This window comes from Quercus lobata, chromosome 5 (genome assembly GCF_001633185.2).
Source record: "Quercus lobata isolate SW786 chromosome 5, ValleyOak3.0 Primary Assembly, whole genome shotgun sequence".
Lineage (NCBI taxonomy): Eukaryota > Viridiplantae > Streptophyta > Magnoliopsida > Fagales > Fagaceae > Quercus > Quercus lobata.
The window spans coordinates 69,108,571-69,128,565 of record NC_044908.1 but is presented as its reverse complement, the minus strand read 5'-3'; the positions used below and the strand labels follow the sequence as shown (position 1 = coordinate 69,128,565).

The 19,995-nt window shown below is 35.6% G+C and overlaps 1 protein-coding gene and 1 non-coding gene across 2 annotated transcripts; both read left to right on the top strand.

The window, feature by feature from the left end:
• Nucleotides 1–1,764: 1,764 nt before the first annotated feature.
• On the top strand, nucleotides 1,765–1,903 carry LOC115993428. Its single transcript, XR_004092968.1, has one exon. It is a non-coding gene; the product is annotated as a small nucleolar RNA Z247 (small nucleolar RNA).
• Nucleotides 1,904–13,177: 11,274 nt separating this feature from the next.
• LOC115991019 lies at nucleotides 13,178–17,275 on the top strand. Its single transcript, XM_031114775.1, has 4 exons — nucleotides 13,178–14,181; nucleotides 14,284–16,442; nucleotides 16,530–16,810; nucleotides 16,946–17,275. The coding sequence occupies exons 1-4, from the start codon at nucleotides 13,178–13,180 to the stop codon at nucleotides 17,273–17,275; spliced, it is 3,774 nt and encodes a 1,257-aa protein (XP_030970635.1).
• The last annotated feature ends 2,720 nt before the right edge of the window (nucleotides 17,276–19,995 follow it).

The window sequence follows — 19,995 nt, the reverse complement described above, 5'->3', positions numbered from 1 at the left end:
ATGAATGAGAACAACACTTCAAAATAATGTATTTGCTTCTTTTTATAAATATCAAATATTGGTTTACATAGATATTAATATGATTTCATACAATAATCATATACGAAGTTCAATATAATTTGATGATTGTCCAACATTAAGTAACTAGTACACCACCTTAGCAAAAAGAGATGCAATTGGAAAAGTATTTTTAATTATTCGACTAAAGCTAACAGCTTAAATTTTGAAATTGTTCTATCTATATATGCTTAATTTCTATCTCATTAGATAAGAATCATAAAATCTTTACTATCTGATAAGTAGCATTGGCTCCCAACAAGATTACCTGACTTCCATAATTTTTTTTTTTAAAAAAATGCAATTGTTAACAATAAATCAAGGAGAAAGAATGAAGCTTTAGTTCTCCTCGTAAACGAGACCAAATAATGCTAATGAACTATAAAACTCTTGACCTATGACTAATCTAACAACTGAAATTAGTTATTCATTTCTTCAACACTAAGTGATGACAGTTTCTTAGGTAATTCTTATTTGGTCATTGGTTTTTGTTAACAAATGCATTTAGCTAGAGTAGTTGTTAAGATTGCATTAAATGGAGCAAATTACTTTAGATGCATGGACTTTGCATGTAAGATGACACAAATACTCCTAGTTCTTTATTCTCTCTTCTGCCTACCTCATAAATATCATTCTTTGACTCCAGCAACCCAGTTACCCAGTAAGGACAATGAGTTTGTATGTGATGGATATTATGGACCATACCAATATATATGAAATTTATGTGTATGTGTGAGTTGTATTAGGATTGAGAGATATAAAGAATAACTTGCTAAATCTTAGCTGGTGCTCCTCTCCAAGCAACTGAAGGCTACCACTGATAAAGACTATAATTCCACCCGAGGAGGACGAGGCTGTGAGTCAATGATTGTTAAGGATAAGGTTGATAGCCCAAATGATAGTGCCGTGTAGCTGTGAATATGTGGCCGTGTAGCAGCTGTAGTGAGATAATTCAGTTCTTGATTTAAGTTGTAACAGAGTATTAGATTGAGACATGATAAGATAGGATAGGGTAGAGTTATTTATATTTTGAACTTCCTTTGTATTTGAATTTGTATAGTTGTATAACTCTATAAATGATAAGTCCCAAATCAAATTGGATTGGGTTTTGCAAAATTGTATCAGATAGCTATTGTCTTTACATGGTATCAGAGCAGTTTGTAACTCACGTTTAATTTTTTTTTCCCCTCATGGCCTCTTCCTCAACGTCTGCTACCTCTACCCTAAACACAATGACTACACCTTCTCCCACCACACTCACTCCCATTCATCACCTCATTACCATCAAATTAACCCGTGAAAAATACCTATTATGGAAAGCTCAAATTGTTCCATATCTCAAGGGGCACATCTCTATGGCTATCTAGATGGAAGCACTCCTACTCCACCTTAATCTCTCACTGTTGAAGCCAATGGAGACGTACAAGTCATCCAAAATCCGGACTTCGGTCACTGGTATTTATAAGACTAGATGATTCTCAGTGCCATAATATCCTCCCTTTCTAAGCTATTCTAGCTCATGTGGTCAAATTCAACACATCAAGTGATGTGTGGCAAGCCTTAGAGAGAATATTTACCTCTCAATCAAGGGCTCGAACAATGCAAATCCATTATCAACTCGCCACTTTAAAGAAAGGCAATTCCTCAATTGCTGATTATTTTCACCAATTTACAACACTGGTTAATACACTTGCTGCTACTGCTCATGCCTTGAACGATTTTGAAATCATCTCATTTCTTCTAACTGGTCTAGGATCTAAATATGATTCCTTTGTTACATCTGTGACCACAAGAGTTGATCCTCTCTCCATTGATGAATTACATGGGCATCTGTTAGCTCATGAATTGCGGGTTAAACATCAACAGCCAACTATTGACCTTTAACTTGCCGGAGCAAATTTTGCAATAGAACATGGAAACTCCCGCGGTGGTCGTGGCGGCGATAGTTCTTTTCAATCTGGCCGTAGGTCTTCCTCTAGCAATCAAAAAACTTCTCGAGGCCATGGGCATGGAAATGGTTCTCAAACAAACCATCATGTGTGTCAAGTTTGCCAAAAACCTTGTCATATGGCCTTGAAGTGCTATCACAGGTTTGATAATTCTTATTCCGCCAATCCTAGCAGCAACATGCACGCCTTGCTCACTACCCCTCAGATGACTCCTGATCTCAATTGGTACCCGGATTCTAGAGCCACTAATCATCTCACTGTTGATCTTGCAAACTTGGATGTAAAGGCCGATGAGTATCATGGTCCTAATCAAATTCGCATTGGTAATAGTCTTGGTTTGACTGTAACACACATTGGTTCCACTTATTTATCTACTCCCACTTCTTCCTTTCTTTTAAATGATGTTTTACATGTTCCTCAAATTACCAAAAATTTGATTTCTGTTCACAAATTTACTATTGACACTAATACATTAATTGAATTTCACCCTACTCATTTTATTGTGAAGGATCACACAACAGGGAAGGTTCTGCTACACAGGCTGAGTAAAGATGGACTGTATTTATTTCCTCCTACTTTCAATAAAATTCCTTCGTTGTCTTCTGCTTTTGTTGGTGAACATACTTCTCCAAATCAATGGCATTCACGCTTAGGACATCCTACTTTTAGAGTTGTTCGTCATGTTCTTTCTAGGTTTAGCTTGCCTTTTAGTTCCAATAAAAATGTTCACTCCTGTTCTGCTTGTTTTAGTTCTAAGAGTAAACAACTTCATTTTGCTTTATCATGTACTCAAGTTAATTTTCCTTTGGAATTAATTTTTACTGATGTTTGGGGCCCTTCTCCTATTTGTTCTAAATCTGGTTCTAAATATTATGTTTCCTTTATGGATGCTTATAGTCGCTATATTTGGCTCTATCACATGACAAATAAAAGTGATGTTCTCTCTATTTTTATTAAATGGCAAAAATATGTTGAACGACATTTTAATACTGCAATTAAAATGGTTCAATCTGATTGGGGTGGAGAATATCGCTCTCTACATGACTTTTTGCAAAATTGTGGCATCACTCACTGTGTTTCTTGCCCTCACACCCATCAACAAAATAGTGTTGTTAAGCGTAAGCATTGTCATGTTGTAGAAACAAGTCTAGCTTTACTGTATCATTCCAAGGTTCCACTTCAATATTGGGATGAAGCTTTTCAAACAGCTTGTTATTTAATTAACCGACTTCCAACCTCCATTCTAAAGAATCAATCTCCTTTTGAAAAACTTTTTCACCAAGCTCCTTATTACAATTTTTTATGTGTGTTTGGTTATTCTTATTGGCCAAATTTGAGACCCTACAATTCCCATAAGCTTCAACCACATTCTATTCAATGTGCTTTTCTTGGTTACAATTTGCTTCACAAGGGCTATAAATGTTTGCATCTCTCTTCAAATCGTATTTATATATCTCGCGATGTTATTTTTTATGAAACACACTTCCCTTTTGAAGTCAGTTATGTTGGCTCTCAATTAAATTCTGTGTCATCAGGTGCAGCTTCATCTCAGGTACAGTCTACTGACCAGTAGACAGCTTTGCCTACTCATGTTGGGCCTCCAATTTCTTCTACACCACTTTCTCAAGCTTCGACCCACTCTCCTGCACCTCCCAATGCAACTCTCGGCCCACCATATGCAGCCTAACCCGACTCTAGCCCTATAACTACAACTGATCAAGATCACGCCTCATCACAATCTCACTTTCAGATTCACGCTGTGCCATCTGCTTCATATCTCCCTTCTCTCAGTCAGCCCTCTGCCTCCTTACATCCAGATTTGCCTTCTCATCCATGACTACTCCAAAAATCACATCTCCAAGCCTAAGTCCTTCACTGATGGGACTATGAGATATCCTCTGCCTTCTGCTCTTCTTGCAGATGGTGTTGATGTGGCTTTCTTTGCTGAACCAACTTGCTACACCTCGGCAATGAAGGACCCAAAATGGCATGTTGCAATGAATCTCAAGTTTGATGCATTACTCAAGAATCAAACTTGGGATCTTGTTCCTTCTCGTCTTGCTCAGAATATAATTGGTTGCAAGTGGCTGTTCCGGATTAAAAAGAGGCATGCCGATGGCTCAATTGAAATATACAAAGCCCGTCTCGTTGCTAAGGGCTTCCATCAAGTTCCTGGTGTCGATTATAGTGAGACTTTCAACCCTATGATCAAAACCATTACGGTACACACCATCTTGTCTCTTGCTGTGTCTAAAGGATGGGTTTTACGACAATTTGATGTTCAAAATGCTTTTTTACATGGCCATTTGTATGAGGATGTTTACATGTCTCAACCGACGTTTTCTCATCCTCAATTCCCTAATCATGTCTGCAAATTGAAAAAGGCACTCTATGGGTTAAAGCAATCTCCTTGGGCATGGTTTTCTCGCCTCAGTTCTCAATTACTTGCTTTGGGTTTTCATGGTTCACGGTCTGATTCATCTCTGTTTATTTATCATAGTGGCGCTGTCACTATTTATTTTCTAATATATGTGGATGATTTAATTGTTACTGCATCTCAACCTTCAGTCATTGATGATCTGCTTCGTCACTTGAAATTGATTTTGCCATAAAAGATTTGGGCAATTTGAATTTCTTTCTTGGTGTTGAAGTCTTGCCTAATTCTACTGGATTGTTGTTATCTCAGAAACGCTACATTCTGGACCTTTTGGGCAAAACAAGGATGCTAGAAGCAAAGCCCCTTAGTTCTCCAATGGCCTCCTCCACTAATCTCTCTGCCTTTGAAGGGGATCCTCTCCCTGATGCTACCTTGTATAGAAGCACTATTGGAGTCTTGCAATATTTGTCTCTCACTCGCCCTGCCATTAATTTTACTATCAACAAACTTTCTCAGTTTATGCATCGTCCAACTACCATTCACTGGCAAGCTGTTAAGCGATTTTTGCATTACCTCAAGCAAACCATTCACTTTGGTTTACAGTTGAAGCAATCAAAAACTCACTCTCTTCAAGTTTTCTCTGACACGGATTGGGCTAGATGCCGCGATGATCGACATTCAACTGGGGGCTTTTGTGTATTTCTTGGTGACAATCTAATTCCTTAGGGCTGCAAAAAACGAAAGACCGTTGCTCTGTCTAGTACAAAGGCGGAATATAGAGCACTTGCTAATGCTATTGTAGAAACTAAGTGGTTGGGTGCTCTTCTTTTTAAGCTTGGCGCCCCTGTCACTTGTTCTACAATGTTATGGTGTGACAACATTAGTGCAACTTATTTGTCATCCAATCCAGTTTTCCATGCTCATACCAAGCATGTTGAGATTGATTTCCATTTTGTTCGAGATATGGTTGCTAATGGTTCTCTTGTGGTTCGTTTTTTGTCCAGCAAAGATCAGTTAGCTGATGTCTTTACAAAGCCTCTTTCTTCATCTTGGTTTTGCTCTGCTTCAGACCAATCTTAACGTCCTTCCAACACAGTTGAGCTTGCGGGGGAGTGTTAAGGATAAGGTTGACAGCCCAAATGATAGTGCCGTGTAGCTGTGAATATGTGGCTGTGTAAATTCAAATTGAAACCAGAACCGTGTAGCAGCTGTAGTGAGATAATTCAGTTATTGATTTGAACTGTTAAAGAGTATTAGATTGAGATATGATAAGATAGGATAGGGTAGAGTTATTTATATTTTGAACTTCCTTTGTATTTGAATTTGTATAGTTGTATAACTCTATAAATGATAAGTCCCAAATTAGATTGGATTGGGTTTTGCAAAATCATATCAGATAGTTATTGTCTTTACAATGATGCTGATCAAGTGTTTGGATTGATCAAATGGCAACTGGTTAAGCTTAGAAGATATATTATCCCCACTCCTACTATCTTATGGCCTTCAAAGGTCAGCATAGTGGTTGTCTGGTATAGAGAAGATAAAGCAGCTCTATCATTGTCAAAGAGATGGTAGTAATGATCCACAAATGCCCTGCCCACCATCTCAACTTGCTCTTCCATTCTCTCCCTTTCTATAATCAAGTTTCCTCTTCCTCCACTCTCAGAGCATTAAATTATAAGGGATGAGAATAATGGAATAAAGTACGTAGCATGTGGGCTAAGGCGCAAAAAGGGAAAATGTGAAGCACTAGATGATTGGAACTCCTGCTAATCCTAGTTTATCATAGGAGTTCCTTTCATTATCCAAGGCTCGGCCAAGGCCAAAGTTACCCAAGTGAGCATTATAGTCGAAGTCTAGTAAGATGCTACCGTCTTTTTGGTCACAATGCACCTCCTTCTAATCATACTCATTGTGAAGATAATGCAATGCTGATGCTACACAGGCTAGTGCGTTATACTAACACCTCCAATTCAAAGTGTTATGCTTGGAACTTGGAAGTCTCATACAGGTGCCTATCAAGACTACCATTTGGCATATAGTCGTACAATAAGAGTAACTTTTCTTTCTCATAGACCAACCTGAACCAAGGCCTTAATATTAGAAAGGATATCAGGGATTAATAGTTGCATTTAATCAAGTCAATACAAAGCAAAGAAAATAAATTGAGCCACTTAGATACTTGCAAAAGACATAATAGTTGCAATATCGTAGCTTAGTGAACCAGATGCTGATATAATGCCATTGTCTTCAATCACAAAAGTATCGTAACAGTTGTCCTATATTGACTATTGATGCAATTGATTTTAGCATATGTCATATGGTTTGACTTCTAAATCTTGGTACGACTGATAATTTGGTACATAAATGTTTTTTTTGCCCTTGTCATAATATGTAAACATAGAATAGTAGTGATACGTTTGTCTGTTTAATCAATTCAATGACTTGAATTCAATTAGTTGGGTTACTATAATAAAAAAAACTTAGCTTCCAGAATTATAATTTGAATTTGATAGCATCCTTATGTTAATGATTTTAAAATTTTAGCTTTACAAATTTAATCACACAACTAGAACTTTATAATTTATAGAGGCACTCTCTTCTATCGAGAGAGAGATAGAATTGAGAATTCTTCATTTTTTTTTCTTCTAAATTCTAAGGGTTGATCTGGAAGAGGGTAATGTCAAAATACAGCTTCAAGACTTCTGCGAAAAAGCCTTAATTTGCAATTTCGAACTTTGAATGTTTAACTTCAATCAAATCATTTGGTGCTTTGAAGATAAAAGTGTATAATGATCTTTGAAATTATTGTATTTGACTTTTTAAAAATTGCGTTTTCATTGATTTTACATTGAGAATATAGGACAAACTATTAATCTGGTGAAATATTCAAACATCATATGCATCAAGCTTGAAAAATTATCTTAGTTTTGACTAATACTTAGCACAGACATGCAAGTATTGTAATTTTTTTGTTTTATTTTATTGGATGAGTACAATTATTTAGGGGTTGACAACATGTTATTATTAGGCATTTTGCCATATCATAATTTCTTTATGATAAACTTTATCCACCATTTCTTTATATATCCCTCAGTCGTGTAATATAATTTAAATGTTCTTTTGGATTATTAATATTATTATATTTTTTAAATATTACTAATGATAAAAGTAATTGGTAGATATATTAACAAAATGTTCATCAAATATTTATAGATTAATATTACTTAACATACGTCAAGCTTCAAGACAAGATGTAGTGGCTTTAAGTTTTGAATGTGATTTGATAGTGTTCTAGAACTTAACATACTTTTTTTTTAGTAAACAGTAATACTTATTAAAACACACATGAAAATAGAACTTAATAATAAATAGTATTAAGTTGTCTCTTTTTAGGTAAAATAAAAGAATAAATAAATAGATGGGTCTGAAATGAGTTTAGACTCATTAAATATATGGAAAAAATTTGAGATTAAATTGCGAAAATTTAATAGATTTTGGAACGAGTTTAAGATCTATATTCTTAATAAATTCACACGGATTTAGAATATGTACTCTCCAACATGTCTTTTCCCACTAGGTTTAACTAGTCTCCCATAGTCTATTCATAATCTATCAGAGATCCGAACTCCCCACCTACCATTCTTACTCTCTCTAACATACCTCTCATTATTGAATTGAGATATGAGGTATTGCACTTAATGCAATAGCAATAAATGGTTGAGATTAAAAGTTAGAAAAAGCAACTTTCAATCTCAACCATTAAATTTTTTCTAACTTTCAATCTCAACCATTAAATAAAAAATATATATATTAAAAAGAAGTAAAAGGTTAAAAATGCAAAAAAAAAAAAATGGGAAAGATATTTGGTAATTTCATGGTGCAATTGCTAACTGGATCTCAAACCCTCATTATTTTCTTTCCAATAGTCCAAAAAATAATTCTTATTTTTTCTGTAAAAGTTCAGAGACGTAATCATCTTTAACTTGTGTTGTTCTCCATCCGTGGTCAAATCTACCATATATGTCATCTAGTTGGATGTGGAACAAAATCTGCTTTTCAATTTTTGTTATTTTGATATTTTTGTGTAATTTTTGAAATTTATGATTTAGAATATGATTTCAATCATGATCTTTTTTAGATTTTTTTTTTTTTTTTTTGTTTGGTAAGTCAAGTTTTACGAAGCCTTTAAACTGGCCTCCAAGTCTGTAAATGAATTTAACATTGAGATTTTCGTTTAATAAAATTTCAGAATTTTCTCTCATTTTTTTCATGGATTCAAAACTATCTCTCCTCATGGATTTGAGATTAATTTTCAAAAACAAACATGTTTTGTTTCTTGCGGTTTTTTTACCTACATCAATAGTTTTTTTTTTTTTTTTTTTTTAATGAATATGAAATTTGAATGTAGATATGTAAAAACAATTGAGATCATTTTATTTTAATTATTTATAAAAAAAAAAAAATCATATTTATTTTGAATACTCTCATTTGTAACATAAATCTCCCATATTTAACTATTTCTTTAAGCACAATATAATGAATTTAAAATTTTAAAATCAAATTCAAATAGACTTATTAAGTCTCATAACAAATTATTATTTTTTTTTTTTTTAGGAAAAATTGCTTTTTAATGTTAAAAGTAGCAAGAAAATATTGTTTATATTTTTATTTAAAACCCTCTACTTAGATTTGAACCCATCAAATAAGATAGAGACAAGTTGAAAAGGAGAAATTAACGCTATTCTAGCATTACTTTTTTATATGTTTCTTTTTTTTTTTTAAGTTTTGTTAAAAAATTTTACATTTAAGGGATTCATTTGGATAATTTTTTTTAGGAAGCATTGGTCTAGCCAATCAAATTTTTTTTTTTTTTAATTGGGGCTCATCTTTTATATATAATTTCAAGAAGCCTTTATTATAAAATCATGTTCAACATGGTTTCGCCACTAGTTGTGAGGCATTTTTTTTTTTTTTTGAGAAAGAGTTGTGAGGCATTTAAGTGAAGCTAATGCGAGTGGAGACACTATCAGCAAAGTCCACCATGCTCTCTCTCTCCTTAGCATCTCTTGCTCAGCTTTTGGCTCAAGCCTAACCACAATCTTCACAACAAAATGTGATTGAAGGAGGATAATGCATTGGAGTCATGGTGGTGGTAAATGTTGAGCAAGTTTATTTTTTTATATAGTCTATAAATGAAACTTGTTATTTATAAATCAAGGCAAATAAAATAAAATTCAAATAGACCAATCAAGTCTCATGAATAAATACCTTCTCAAAAAAAAAAAAAAAATCTCATGACAAATTGTTTAATGTTAGACATAGTAAGAAAATATTGTTTATATTTTTATTAAAAACTCTCTACTTAGACTTAACAATCTGAACTCATCCAATAAGATAGAAAAAAGTTGAAAAGGAGAAATGCAATTCTAGCATTACTTTTTTTATTTGTTTCTTGTTAAAAAAAAGTTTATTTTTGTTAAAAGATTCTCTATTTGAGAGAGTCATTTGGACAATTGATTTTAGGAACCATTGGTCTTGCCAATAATTTTTTTTTTTTTTTTTATTTGTGCTCATATTTTTTAGATATAATTTTGTTCAATGTGGTTTCGACCCTAGTTGTGAGGCGTTTAAGTGAAGCTGATGCAGGTGGAGGCACTATCAACAAAGTCCACCATGCTCTCTCTCTCTCTTTGTGCATCCAACCTTCTTAGCCTCCCTTGCTCTGCTTCTGGCTCAAGCCTAACCATAGTCTTCTCAACAAAACTCGATTGAAGGAGAATGATATGTTCATGGGCGGAGCCATGTTGAAGGGTGGCCCCCCAAAATTTTGAAATTTTTTTAAATATATATATATATATATAATTATTTTAATGTTTTCAAAATTTAGTCTACAAAAATAAGAGTTGGCCCCCTAAGTATTTGAATTAGTCCAATGATGCTTTTAAAAAAAAAAAATTGGTCTTTATAGAGACTTAACTTTATTTTTTGCAATTCTATTTTTTATTGTAAAATGTGTTTTTATATCTGTTAAATATTTGAAAAAGTTTGGCACCAAACATGTTTAAATTTATCTTTTTTCAACCCGTTATGTGGCGGTTAAAAAGTCATTGGCTCATTAAAAAATTCTTGTCACTAAAACTACACATGAAATGTCTCTTCAGTTGCCACATAATGAGTCAAAGCAAAATAGTTTCAAATATGTTTGGAGCCTAATTTGTTCCTCCAAGTTTTGGATCATTCTTGTTTTTGAAAATTACATTAGTTCAATTGAATAATTTTACTTACATTAGTATAAAATTTGATAATTTTTATAGAAAATGAAACTTTTTAAGAATTTCACTATGAAAATTGTGAAAATGAATTTTATTAATTTTATGAAAGATAGTCATCAAACATAATTTTGATTAAAAATATTAAGTTCTTTTTTTGTTGGGTGTGTGTATATATATAACTTATCAAATAAAAAAGTGTGTGTATATAATAAAAAAAGCATGTGTATTTATGTGTGTGTATGTGGTTGTCTTGATAAATATATTAGTATTGCAACTTGGCCTCCCCAAACAAAATTTCCTAGCTACGCCCCTGGATATGTTGGAGTCATGGTGGTGCGAAATGCTGAGCCATGTTCACCACTCCTTGTTACATCCTAAGGAAGCAATTTCTTTTTTGTTTTGTTTTCTCACAGGTCAAATATTTTATTTTTTTTGTGGAAAATAGTGTGACTTTATTTGGGGATATATTTTTTGCTTTGATTTGTAATAAGAAGAAGGTTTGTTGATTTTAATAGAACAGAGTACATGAGTTTTGTTGGTTTTGGAAATGTTTTGCTGAATGGATTGGGTGTAGATTTAAAAAATTTATTTAAAAAAATACCTATTTGAAAGTAATTATTTTTCATTTTTCTTTTTAACAATTATGTTACTAACTACTAAGGACATAACCGACATTTCATATTATTATAAAATATATATATATATATATATTTGGAAAATAAAAAATCACACTTTCCATCATGTTTAACCGATTTCACTCATGATGGAGGACAATTTGCTACTTAACAATAAATCAAGGGGAGACATTATTCAGTTTGGAAATTGAGCTGAGAAATTGAAGTAGATCCAATAATTTTAGGGAAAGTATTATTAACCCTATTAAAAACTAAGACAGTACCAAAATATACAGTAACTTTATACAAAAGTGTCACCATTTGTATAGAGAGTAAAGAACCATGATATTAACTTTACCAGTAAAAAGTAAAAACATAACTAGTTATGTAATTTTTTTTTTTCCTCACGTCTAGGTTTTCTCTCGAGAAACCCTAGAAGCGGTGGAACACATCGCCTACCTTAGGTGGGCCTTTTTTCTCCTTCCCGGGTAGAACCTCTGCCAGTCCTTCATCGTCTTCTGCCATGGAAGACATCACTGGGCGCTGGGCTAACTTAACCCTTAACACAAAAGAAACCGATGCTGTGGACTTAGAGCCTCACGATGTTGAATCGGACAACAGTAAGGTTCTAGTAGTGAAGTTCTTCACAAAACAGCGACCTAATATGGAAGCCATCACTCGCACCCTTCGAAGTATGTGGCGGTCTGGTGGAGCTTTTGAGATCAGAGAACTTGGTTCTAACACAGCCCTACTCTTGTTTGAAGATGAAGCAGATGTGCAATGGATTCTTTTACAGGGACCTTGGACCTTCGACAAATATTTAATCGGTGTGTTTAGACCTGGGAATGATGCTGCTGTGGAGGATGCAGCCTTTGACAGAGCCTCCTTTTGGGTGCAAATCCATGGACTGCCTATACGACGGATGAATAAAGTAACCGCTGAAGCTATCGGCCAAACCTTAGGCATAGTTGAGAGTGTTGATCAATCTAGTTCTGGAGACTGCCGTGGTCGGTGTATTCGAGTTCGGATTAATATTGATATATCTCAACCCCTTTGTTGAGGTAGAATGGTGAACATGGGAGGATCAAAACCTGAATGGATATCTTTTCAATATGAACGTCTTCCTATTTTTTGCTACTGGTGTGGACTTTTGAACCACGATGAGAAAGATTTTCCAATGTGGTTGAGGAGTAAAGGGAGTTTACGAAAGGAGGAGCAACAATATGGGGGGTGGATGCGAGCTACGGTGGAGAGATTCTACAAGTCACAACCCATAACTAAGCAGGGCAGGGCCAATTCTGATCAGAAAAATCATAGGCCACATAAGGCTCCCTCAACTCTCTGACTCACTGAACTAAATGATGAGGAGGACATAAGGACAAAGAATACTATGGGGAGTAAAAATCCATTGCATGTAGATGATGAAGAGGTAATCCCTGTACCAACTAATAAAGATATTTTAACTGATCCTGTTTTATTCAATACTCACTTACAGGAAATAGACAAGGACCTGAATTTGCCCACTAATGAACCAATGATGACCTCAGAGGGAGTATGTGTCGGTCAAGGAGTTGGCTTACCCATTAGTGATCCATATGTGGCAACTACAGCTTTGGATACGAAAAAGATTCCTACATCACATTGCAAACATGGTAGCCACGTGGTTGTCAAACCAATGAATAAGGAAGATGATGCTGTTTTGGGGAAGGAGAATTTGACTGGTACTTGGAAAAGACAGCCACGGCAGAAAAACAAGTCGAAGGAAGTGCAGGAATCTCTGTTGATGAAACGAGTGAATAGGGACACTGATGAAGAGATGGGGGATGTTGAAGGCAGCAAGAAGAGAAGGGCAGTTTGTAGCAATGATTTATCGGTGGAGGCTGGAGACCAGCCCCGCCGACAACAATGAAACTCTTAGCATGGAACTGTAGGGGGCTTGGGAACCGTCCTGCAGTTCAAGAGCTTGTCGATATTGTACGAGCTCAAGATCCCATGGTGGTGTTCTTGTCTGAAACATGGTCAGATAGGGAACAGATGGTTAGCATTAAGGAGAGGTTAGTGTTTGATGATTTGTTTGTTGTCCCAACTGATGGGCGAGGGGGGGGATTAGCCTTGCTTTGGAGTGGGGGTGCAAAGGTTTGGGTGGATAGCTTTTCGAAGTATCACATTGACTCCATTGTAGATGGAAATTCAGAGAGTGCTTGTCGATTAACGGGGTTTTATGGAGAGCCGGATACTAATCATAGAATTGAAGGATGGAATATGCTCCGAATGCTTAATTCCAAACCAAAGCTTCCTTGGGTTTGCTTCGGGGACTTTAATGAATTGCTTGAGGTAGAGGAAAAAAAAGGAGGCACTCCGAGAGCTCATAATCAAATGCAAATGTTCAGAGATGTGTTGGACCAATATGGTTTTGTGGATTTAGGGTACTCAGGGCCGGATTTTACTTGGCATGGGAGATGGCGTAATGAATTGATTTGGGAAATATTAGACCGGGGGGTGGCTAATTATGATTGGTTGGCTAAGTTTCCCACTGCTAGAATTCGTCATCTGCATTGTTTTACTTCTGATCATAGACCAATTGTCCTTGCTCTTGATTCTAATGGGGAGGCGCAAAGGTGGAGAAGGAAACCCTTCAGGTTCGAGGCAATGTGGTTGACAGATCCGGGGTGCAAGGAAATTGTCACAAAAGCTTGGGATTGTAATGTCGTGGGTACTCCTATGTATGCTGCCACGAAGAAATTGAAGAAGTGTAAAAAGAGGTTGAAGGAGTGGGACCGGGATCATTTTGGAAGTGTAAAGAATAATATAAAGAAGCTTAAAGAACAATTATGGAAGGCAGAGATGGAGTCGGTCAGATCTGGGAGCTATAAGGAAGCAGCTCATATTAAATCCGAACTTTCAGTTTTGTATGAAAAGGAGGAGAAGATGTGGCAATAGCGCTCTCGTATTCAGTGGTTGCAAAGTGGGGATAAAAATACAAAATTTTTTCATGGGACAGCCACTCAAAGGAAGAGGAAAAACTTCATTAAGGGTTTAAAGGACGATGAAGGTGTCTGGCATGAAGAGGAGAACCAAGTTTCGGGTTTGCTTATTGAGTACTACTCTCAATTATTTTCAACCTCACATCCTCATGATTTTGATCGTATCCTTGACGGGGTTGATACAATTGTTACTGAAGAGATGAGGGTAGAGTTAGTACGTCCTTACACTTCTGATAAGGTAGATGCTGCTATTGAGGAGATGGCACCTTTGAAGGCTCCAGGGCCAGATGGTATGCCTCCATTATTTTATCAAACCTATTGGTCGGACGTAGGAGTGGATGTTCATCAAGCGGTCCTGTCTAGCTTAAATTCAGGTTCTATCTTGAAATCTATTAACCATACTTTCATTACTTTGATTCCAAAAGTTAATAATCCAAAAAAGGTCTCAGATTTTAGGCCTATCAGTTTATGTAATGTGATTTATAAGATTATTAGTAAGGTGATAGCCAATCGCCTTAAACCTTTGCTTAATTCCATTATTTCAAAAACACAGAGTGCCTTTACTGCTAATAGATTGATTACTGATAATATCTTGATAGCTTTTGAGTCTTTACACCATATGAAGACTAATTGCACAGGGAGGAAAGGTTTTATGGCCCTAAAGCTTGATATGAGTAAGGCCTATGATCGAGTGGAATGGGTTTTCCTTGAGAAGATTCTTTTGAAGATGGGGTTTCAGGATTCTTGGGTGGCTTTAATTATGGAGTGTATTCATACTGTGACTTATTCAATCCTTGTTAATGGAGAGCCGAAGGGTTTAATTACTCCTTCTAGAGGCTTAAGACAAGGCGATCCCCTCTCTCCTTTCTTATTTTTGTTTTGTGCGGAGGGTTTAAATGCTATTTTCAGAAGAGCAGCCTTGGACGGAGAGATTGAGGGTTTTTCCTTATGTAGGAATGGTCCAAAACTTACGCACCTTTTCTTTGCAGATGATTGTCTTATCTTTTGCAGATCGACATTGGAGGAGTGCCTTAAGATCCAGTCACTGTTGGACATCTATGAAGTGGCTTCAGGCCAGATGATTAACAAGGAGAAAACTACGCTATTTGTCAGCGGAAATACAGAGACACAAGCGCAAAATGCAATCAAAGTGGCACTCAATGTCCCTGCCATTCAACACTATGAAAAATACTTGGGGCTTCCATCCTTTATTGGCAGGGAAAAGAAGGCTTGTTTTACTAAGGTGAAAGAACGAATATGGGCGAGGATGCAAGGATGGAAGGAAAAGCTTTTGTCTCAAGCAGGAAAGGAGGTTATGATCAAGGCTGTAATTCAATCCATTCCTACATACTCGATGAGTGTTTTTAAATTGCCGATCAGTCTTTGTAAGGATATTGAAACAATGATTCGCAAATTTTGGTGGGGGCAAGGTGATTCAAAAAAAATACATTGGGTGAAGTGGAGTTCCTTGTGCTCTTCTAAGTCGATTGGTGGGATAGGCTTCAGAGATATCCAAAAGTTTAACAATGCTCTTTTGGCTAAACAAGTATGGCGGTTGATCCATCAAAAAGACACTTTGCTCTACAAGGTTTTTAGTGCGAAATACTTTCCTCATGGGAGTATTATGGACGCTTCAGTTCCTCAAAAGTGTTCATATGCTTGGCGAAGTATCTTACAAGCTCGGGAGGTCATTGAGAAGTGTGCTATCTGGCGTGTGGGCAGTGGTCATGGGATAGATGTGTGGAAGCATAGATGGCTCCCAAACCCGACCTACAACAAAATTATTTCTCCAAGAAGAGAGTCTTCTGTGTCTTGGGTTAGTGAGTTGTTCTATCCGGATACTCGAATATGGGATCCGAGAAAGCTTGAGGAAAATTTCTATCCGTGGGAGGCAGAGATGGTAAGTCAGATTCAAGTCAGTGCTGGTAGTGTCGAAGATCTCCTGGTTTGGCCCCTGACTTCTGATGGTTCCTTCAGTGTTCATAGTGCTTATAGATTCCTGGCTTCGGAAAATTTTAGCTCTCAACCAAGCTCTTCCTCAGGTATTGAGCAGCAGCACTTTTGGAAAAAAATCTGGAAGATCCGAGCCCCTAATAAGATAAAACATTTCATTTGGCGTGCGGCAAAAGACGCGCTTCCGACTAAACAGAATTTGCGTGCTAGACATATTCCCATCGACGAAACCTGTGATCTTTGTGAGGATCATCAGGAGACGTTGCTGCATAGTTTATGGCTGTGTGACTATGCTTAGTTTGTTTGGAAGTCTGATCCAGGTTTTGCTCCCTTGTTTCAGAAATGGTATCGATCGTTTCGGGACTTGCTTGAGGCAGTGATGCTAAAATATTCTCAGTTTCGGGTTGCTCTGTTTTGCACCACAGCTTGGAGTTTATGGCAGCGGCGTAATAGGCTCAGGGAGAAGCAGCCATCATGGACTCTTCACGAGTTGGGCAGCCGAGCTAAGGCTTATGTTGTGGATTTTCTCAACGCGAATTCTCAGCCTTCACAGGGTTCTTCTTGGAGTGCTCTGGTGTCTTGGTCTCCGCCGATGGAATCGGTATACAAATGAAACTTTGATGCGGCCTTCTTTGACACGTCTGGTTGCGCGGGTGTTGGAGTGGTGTTTCGTGATTCCCAAGGCCAAGTGATCGCAGCTTTGAGTCAAAAAATTCCTTTGGTTCAATCGGTGGAGCTGGCAGAGGCTATGGCTGCTCGTCGGGCCCTGTTATTCGCCAAAGAGCTGAGTTTGTTTGATGTGGAGATAGAAGGGGATTGTTCAAGGGTTCTTGCTGCTCTGAACATGGCGAGGAGCTGTAGCACTTTATTTGGTCATGTGATTGATGAGTGCAAGAGTCTAGGGGCGTCGCTCCGTTCTTGCAAGTTCAATCACGTTATGAGGGAAGGGAATAGGTTGGCGCATGCTTTAGCTAGGAGAGCAGTTATATCTGCAGACACGAATGTATGGGTAGAATTTCTACCTAGTGATTTGGATAATGTATTCCAATCGGATTTGATTCAATAAAATTTCCTTACCTTTTTCTCAAAAAAAAAAAAAAAAAACTAGTTATGTAATGTATTATAAGCCCAGATTAAAATATTATTATTATTTTTATATGTGTTTTAATAAGTATTACTGTTTATTAAAAAAAATAAAAACTTAAAACATAATTGCATAAATAAATCTCAATTGAAATCAAGTAAAAGAAATCTGTGGTTTCATTCAAAATAATGGGCCTAAATTCCTTCAGAGACAGTATTATACCATGGGCCCAAGCCATTTCCTTGGGTATGTAAAAAAGTAAAATACCATACTTTACCCACTGTGTGAAAATTTTGAAACGTCGTCTATGTCGGTCGGTAGGCCATTTAAACTCTCTATAGTTAATTCTAGGCTGGTCCAAGATACCTCAGAAAAGGCCTGATATGGACAAGGTGGGCCTAGAGGGCCCATGCCAGCAGTGTGATCAATTATGGCCTCTGACAAAAAGTTCACATAGAGGTCAAAGAAAATTTTGGGAAGGATATCATGCTGAACTTAAAGCATGCCAATACAAAAGGTAGGTGCTATTGTGCCAGCTCTTTTCTTTGGAAAAATATATATAGGATCAAACCATTTTGTGCCACCGCTCTATTGTATTTTTGATGTGGTAGAGTGTAAGTAAAGATCTATATAAAAGTGATATCTAGTCGGTGACAATCTCATTTTCTTCAACCCCACCTCCAGAAAATACATATGGTGCCAAATAGGTGTGGCAAATTCAGGGAACGTCGCCTTCTTCCACAATCACGAATTCACCACCAAAGTGAGCCATATTTGAATTTGAGTGGCCCAGTCATATATTGTGGCCCTCCCATTCCAAAGTTCTTTGTTTGTCTATGCGATTGGGGGTGTTTATAAAGAGATGCACATTAAAACATATAATGCACTATTCATTTTCATATTTGATTTTGAAATAATCAAATAAATAGAAACAATCATCATGTAGTGGACTCATATCTATTGTAAAAAGAAACGTAATTACATGATGTGCACTATAACACATCAATTTTGTTATCTATTCTTATCCGATCAATTATATATTTGTTTTTGGCTAGTCAATCAATTATGGCTAAGTTTATGTTTTTCTTTTCGTTCATAAAATTTTGATTTTTTCAATTTTGTCCTTCTACTTCATATTCATCTACAATGTAATCCTACCTTCTTCTTCCATGAAAAGACATATCGGTAAGTCTCCAAAACAACTTAGTATTTGCATTTAATTACCTTCTATTTAAAAATAAATTCTACAAATTAATTGTAACAAATAAGAAAGAAGGGTGGGTCGGTCAAGATTAACTGAAATAGAAAGAGAAGAGGTAAAAGAAATAAATATGGTTTTTGTTTAAAAAATAATAATGCATTATATTTTGAAATTTTTTATATTTATGTTTAGGAGGTGGAAATAAAATTTTTGTCATTTGGGAGGTCTTGACTGCTTGACAACCTTTTTTTAAAAATGGGATTATGAAAGTGGGAGAAGGATTACATTAAAAACAAATTGAAAGTTGAGGGATGAAATTGAAAAATAAAAATAACACTTTAAGACAAAAATGAAAACACATAAACTTAAAAGAATATAATTTGTAATGACTCAAAATTATTTTTTAAAAATAAAATAAAAAAATCGCGCGCTTCAAATTATATAATTCTTGTAATGATTCAAATTTATATTTTTATGATCATAAATAATTAAGACATGAACATGATAACTAATTATAAATGCTGCAATACTATTTCCATTTCTTAATTATTATATATATATATATTTTAATAGTAAATTCTTATATATCTTTTGTAAAATTATTAATCACTAGATTTTTATTTTATTTTATTTTTTTTGTTTCATGAAATGAACACCTCTTCAAAACAAACAGAGATAATAATGTTTGGTCAATGTGGTTAAGTATGTGTGAATTGAGTTATCTCAATACGAGAGTTGTGCCTCCTCCTAGAGGAGATAAACCCAAAAGTCCATTCAATGGGTTTGACAAATAAATATATTCAAGATCTTCTCATTTATCTTGGTTTCCCTATCGACAAAACTTCAACTTGGTTTGCTTTGACATTTAATTTGGAATTCGTTATATAGTTTTCAGAACCAGCTTTTATTTTTTTGGACTAGACAGAACCAGCCAATAAAAAGAGGCTTATCTGCTTATGAAAAATATTGGGGGACAGAAGGAGAGATTTTTCAAACAATATTAATTTCTTCCACGCAACGTGGCATCAAAAAGTGCAGGTTAGTCACCGTCAGCCTTATCCTATTGAAAAGGCCTAGAGGAAAGGTTACAGCCAGGTTGTTCATTAGCTTGATAATTATTTTTTTTTTTTGGAAGTTTTTTTTAGGAAGTAATTAATTCTTTTAAATAGTAAATATAGATAGGCTTTTGCCTTCAACAAATCTATACTATGGTTAACATGATATGAACAGATGAAATTTTTATTCAAGAGTTTTATAACTCAATTGATTAACACTTTTAAATATTTTCAAGATATTCAATGATTAAATCTCTCATTGTCTATTGTAATTGTTGAATTATAAAAAATAAAAACTAAGATTGTTATAAATATTAGCAATCAACCTAGATAAGGTCATGACTGGTTTGATTGACCAATCTTGTGACATTATCTATGCAATAAAAGTATCAACTACCTCAGGAAACCTGACTCATGTGCTGAACCTAGTTCAATTCGATGGGTTA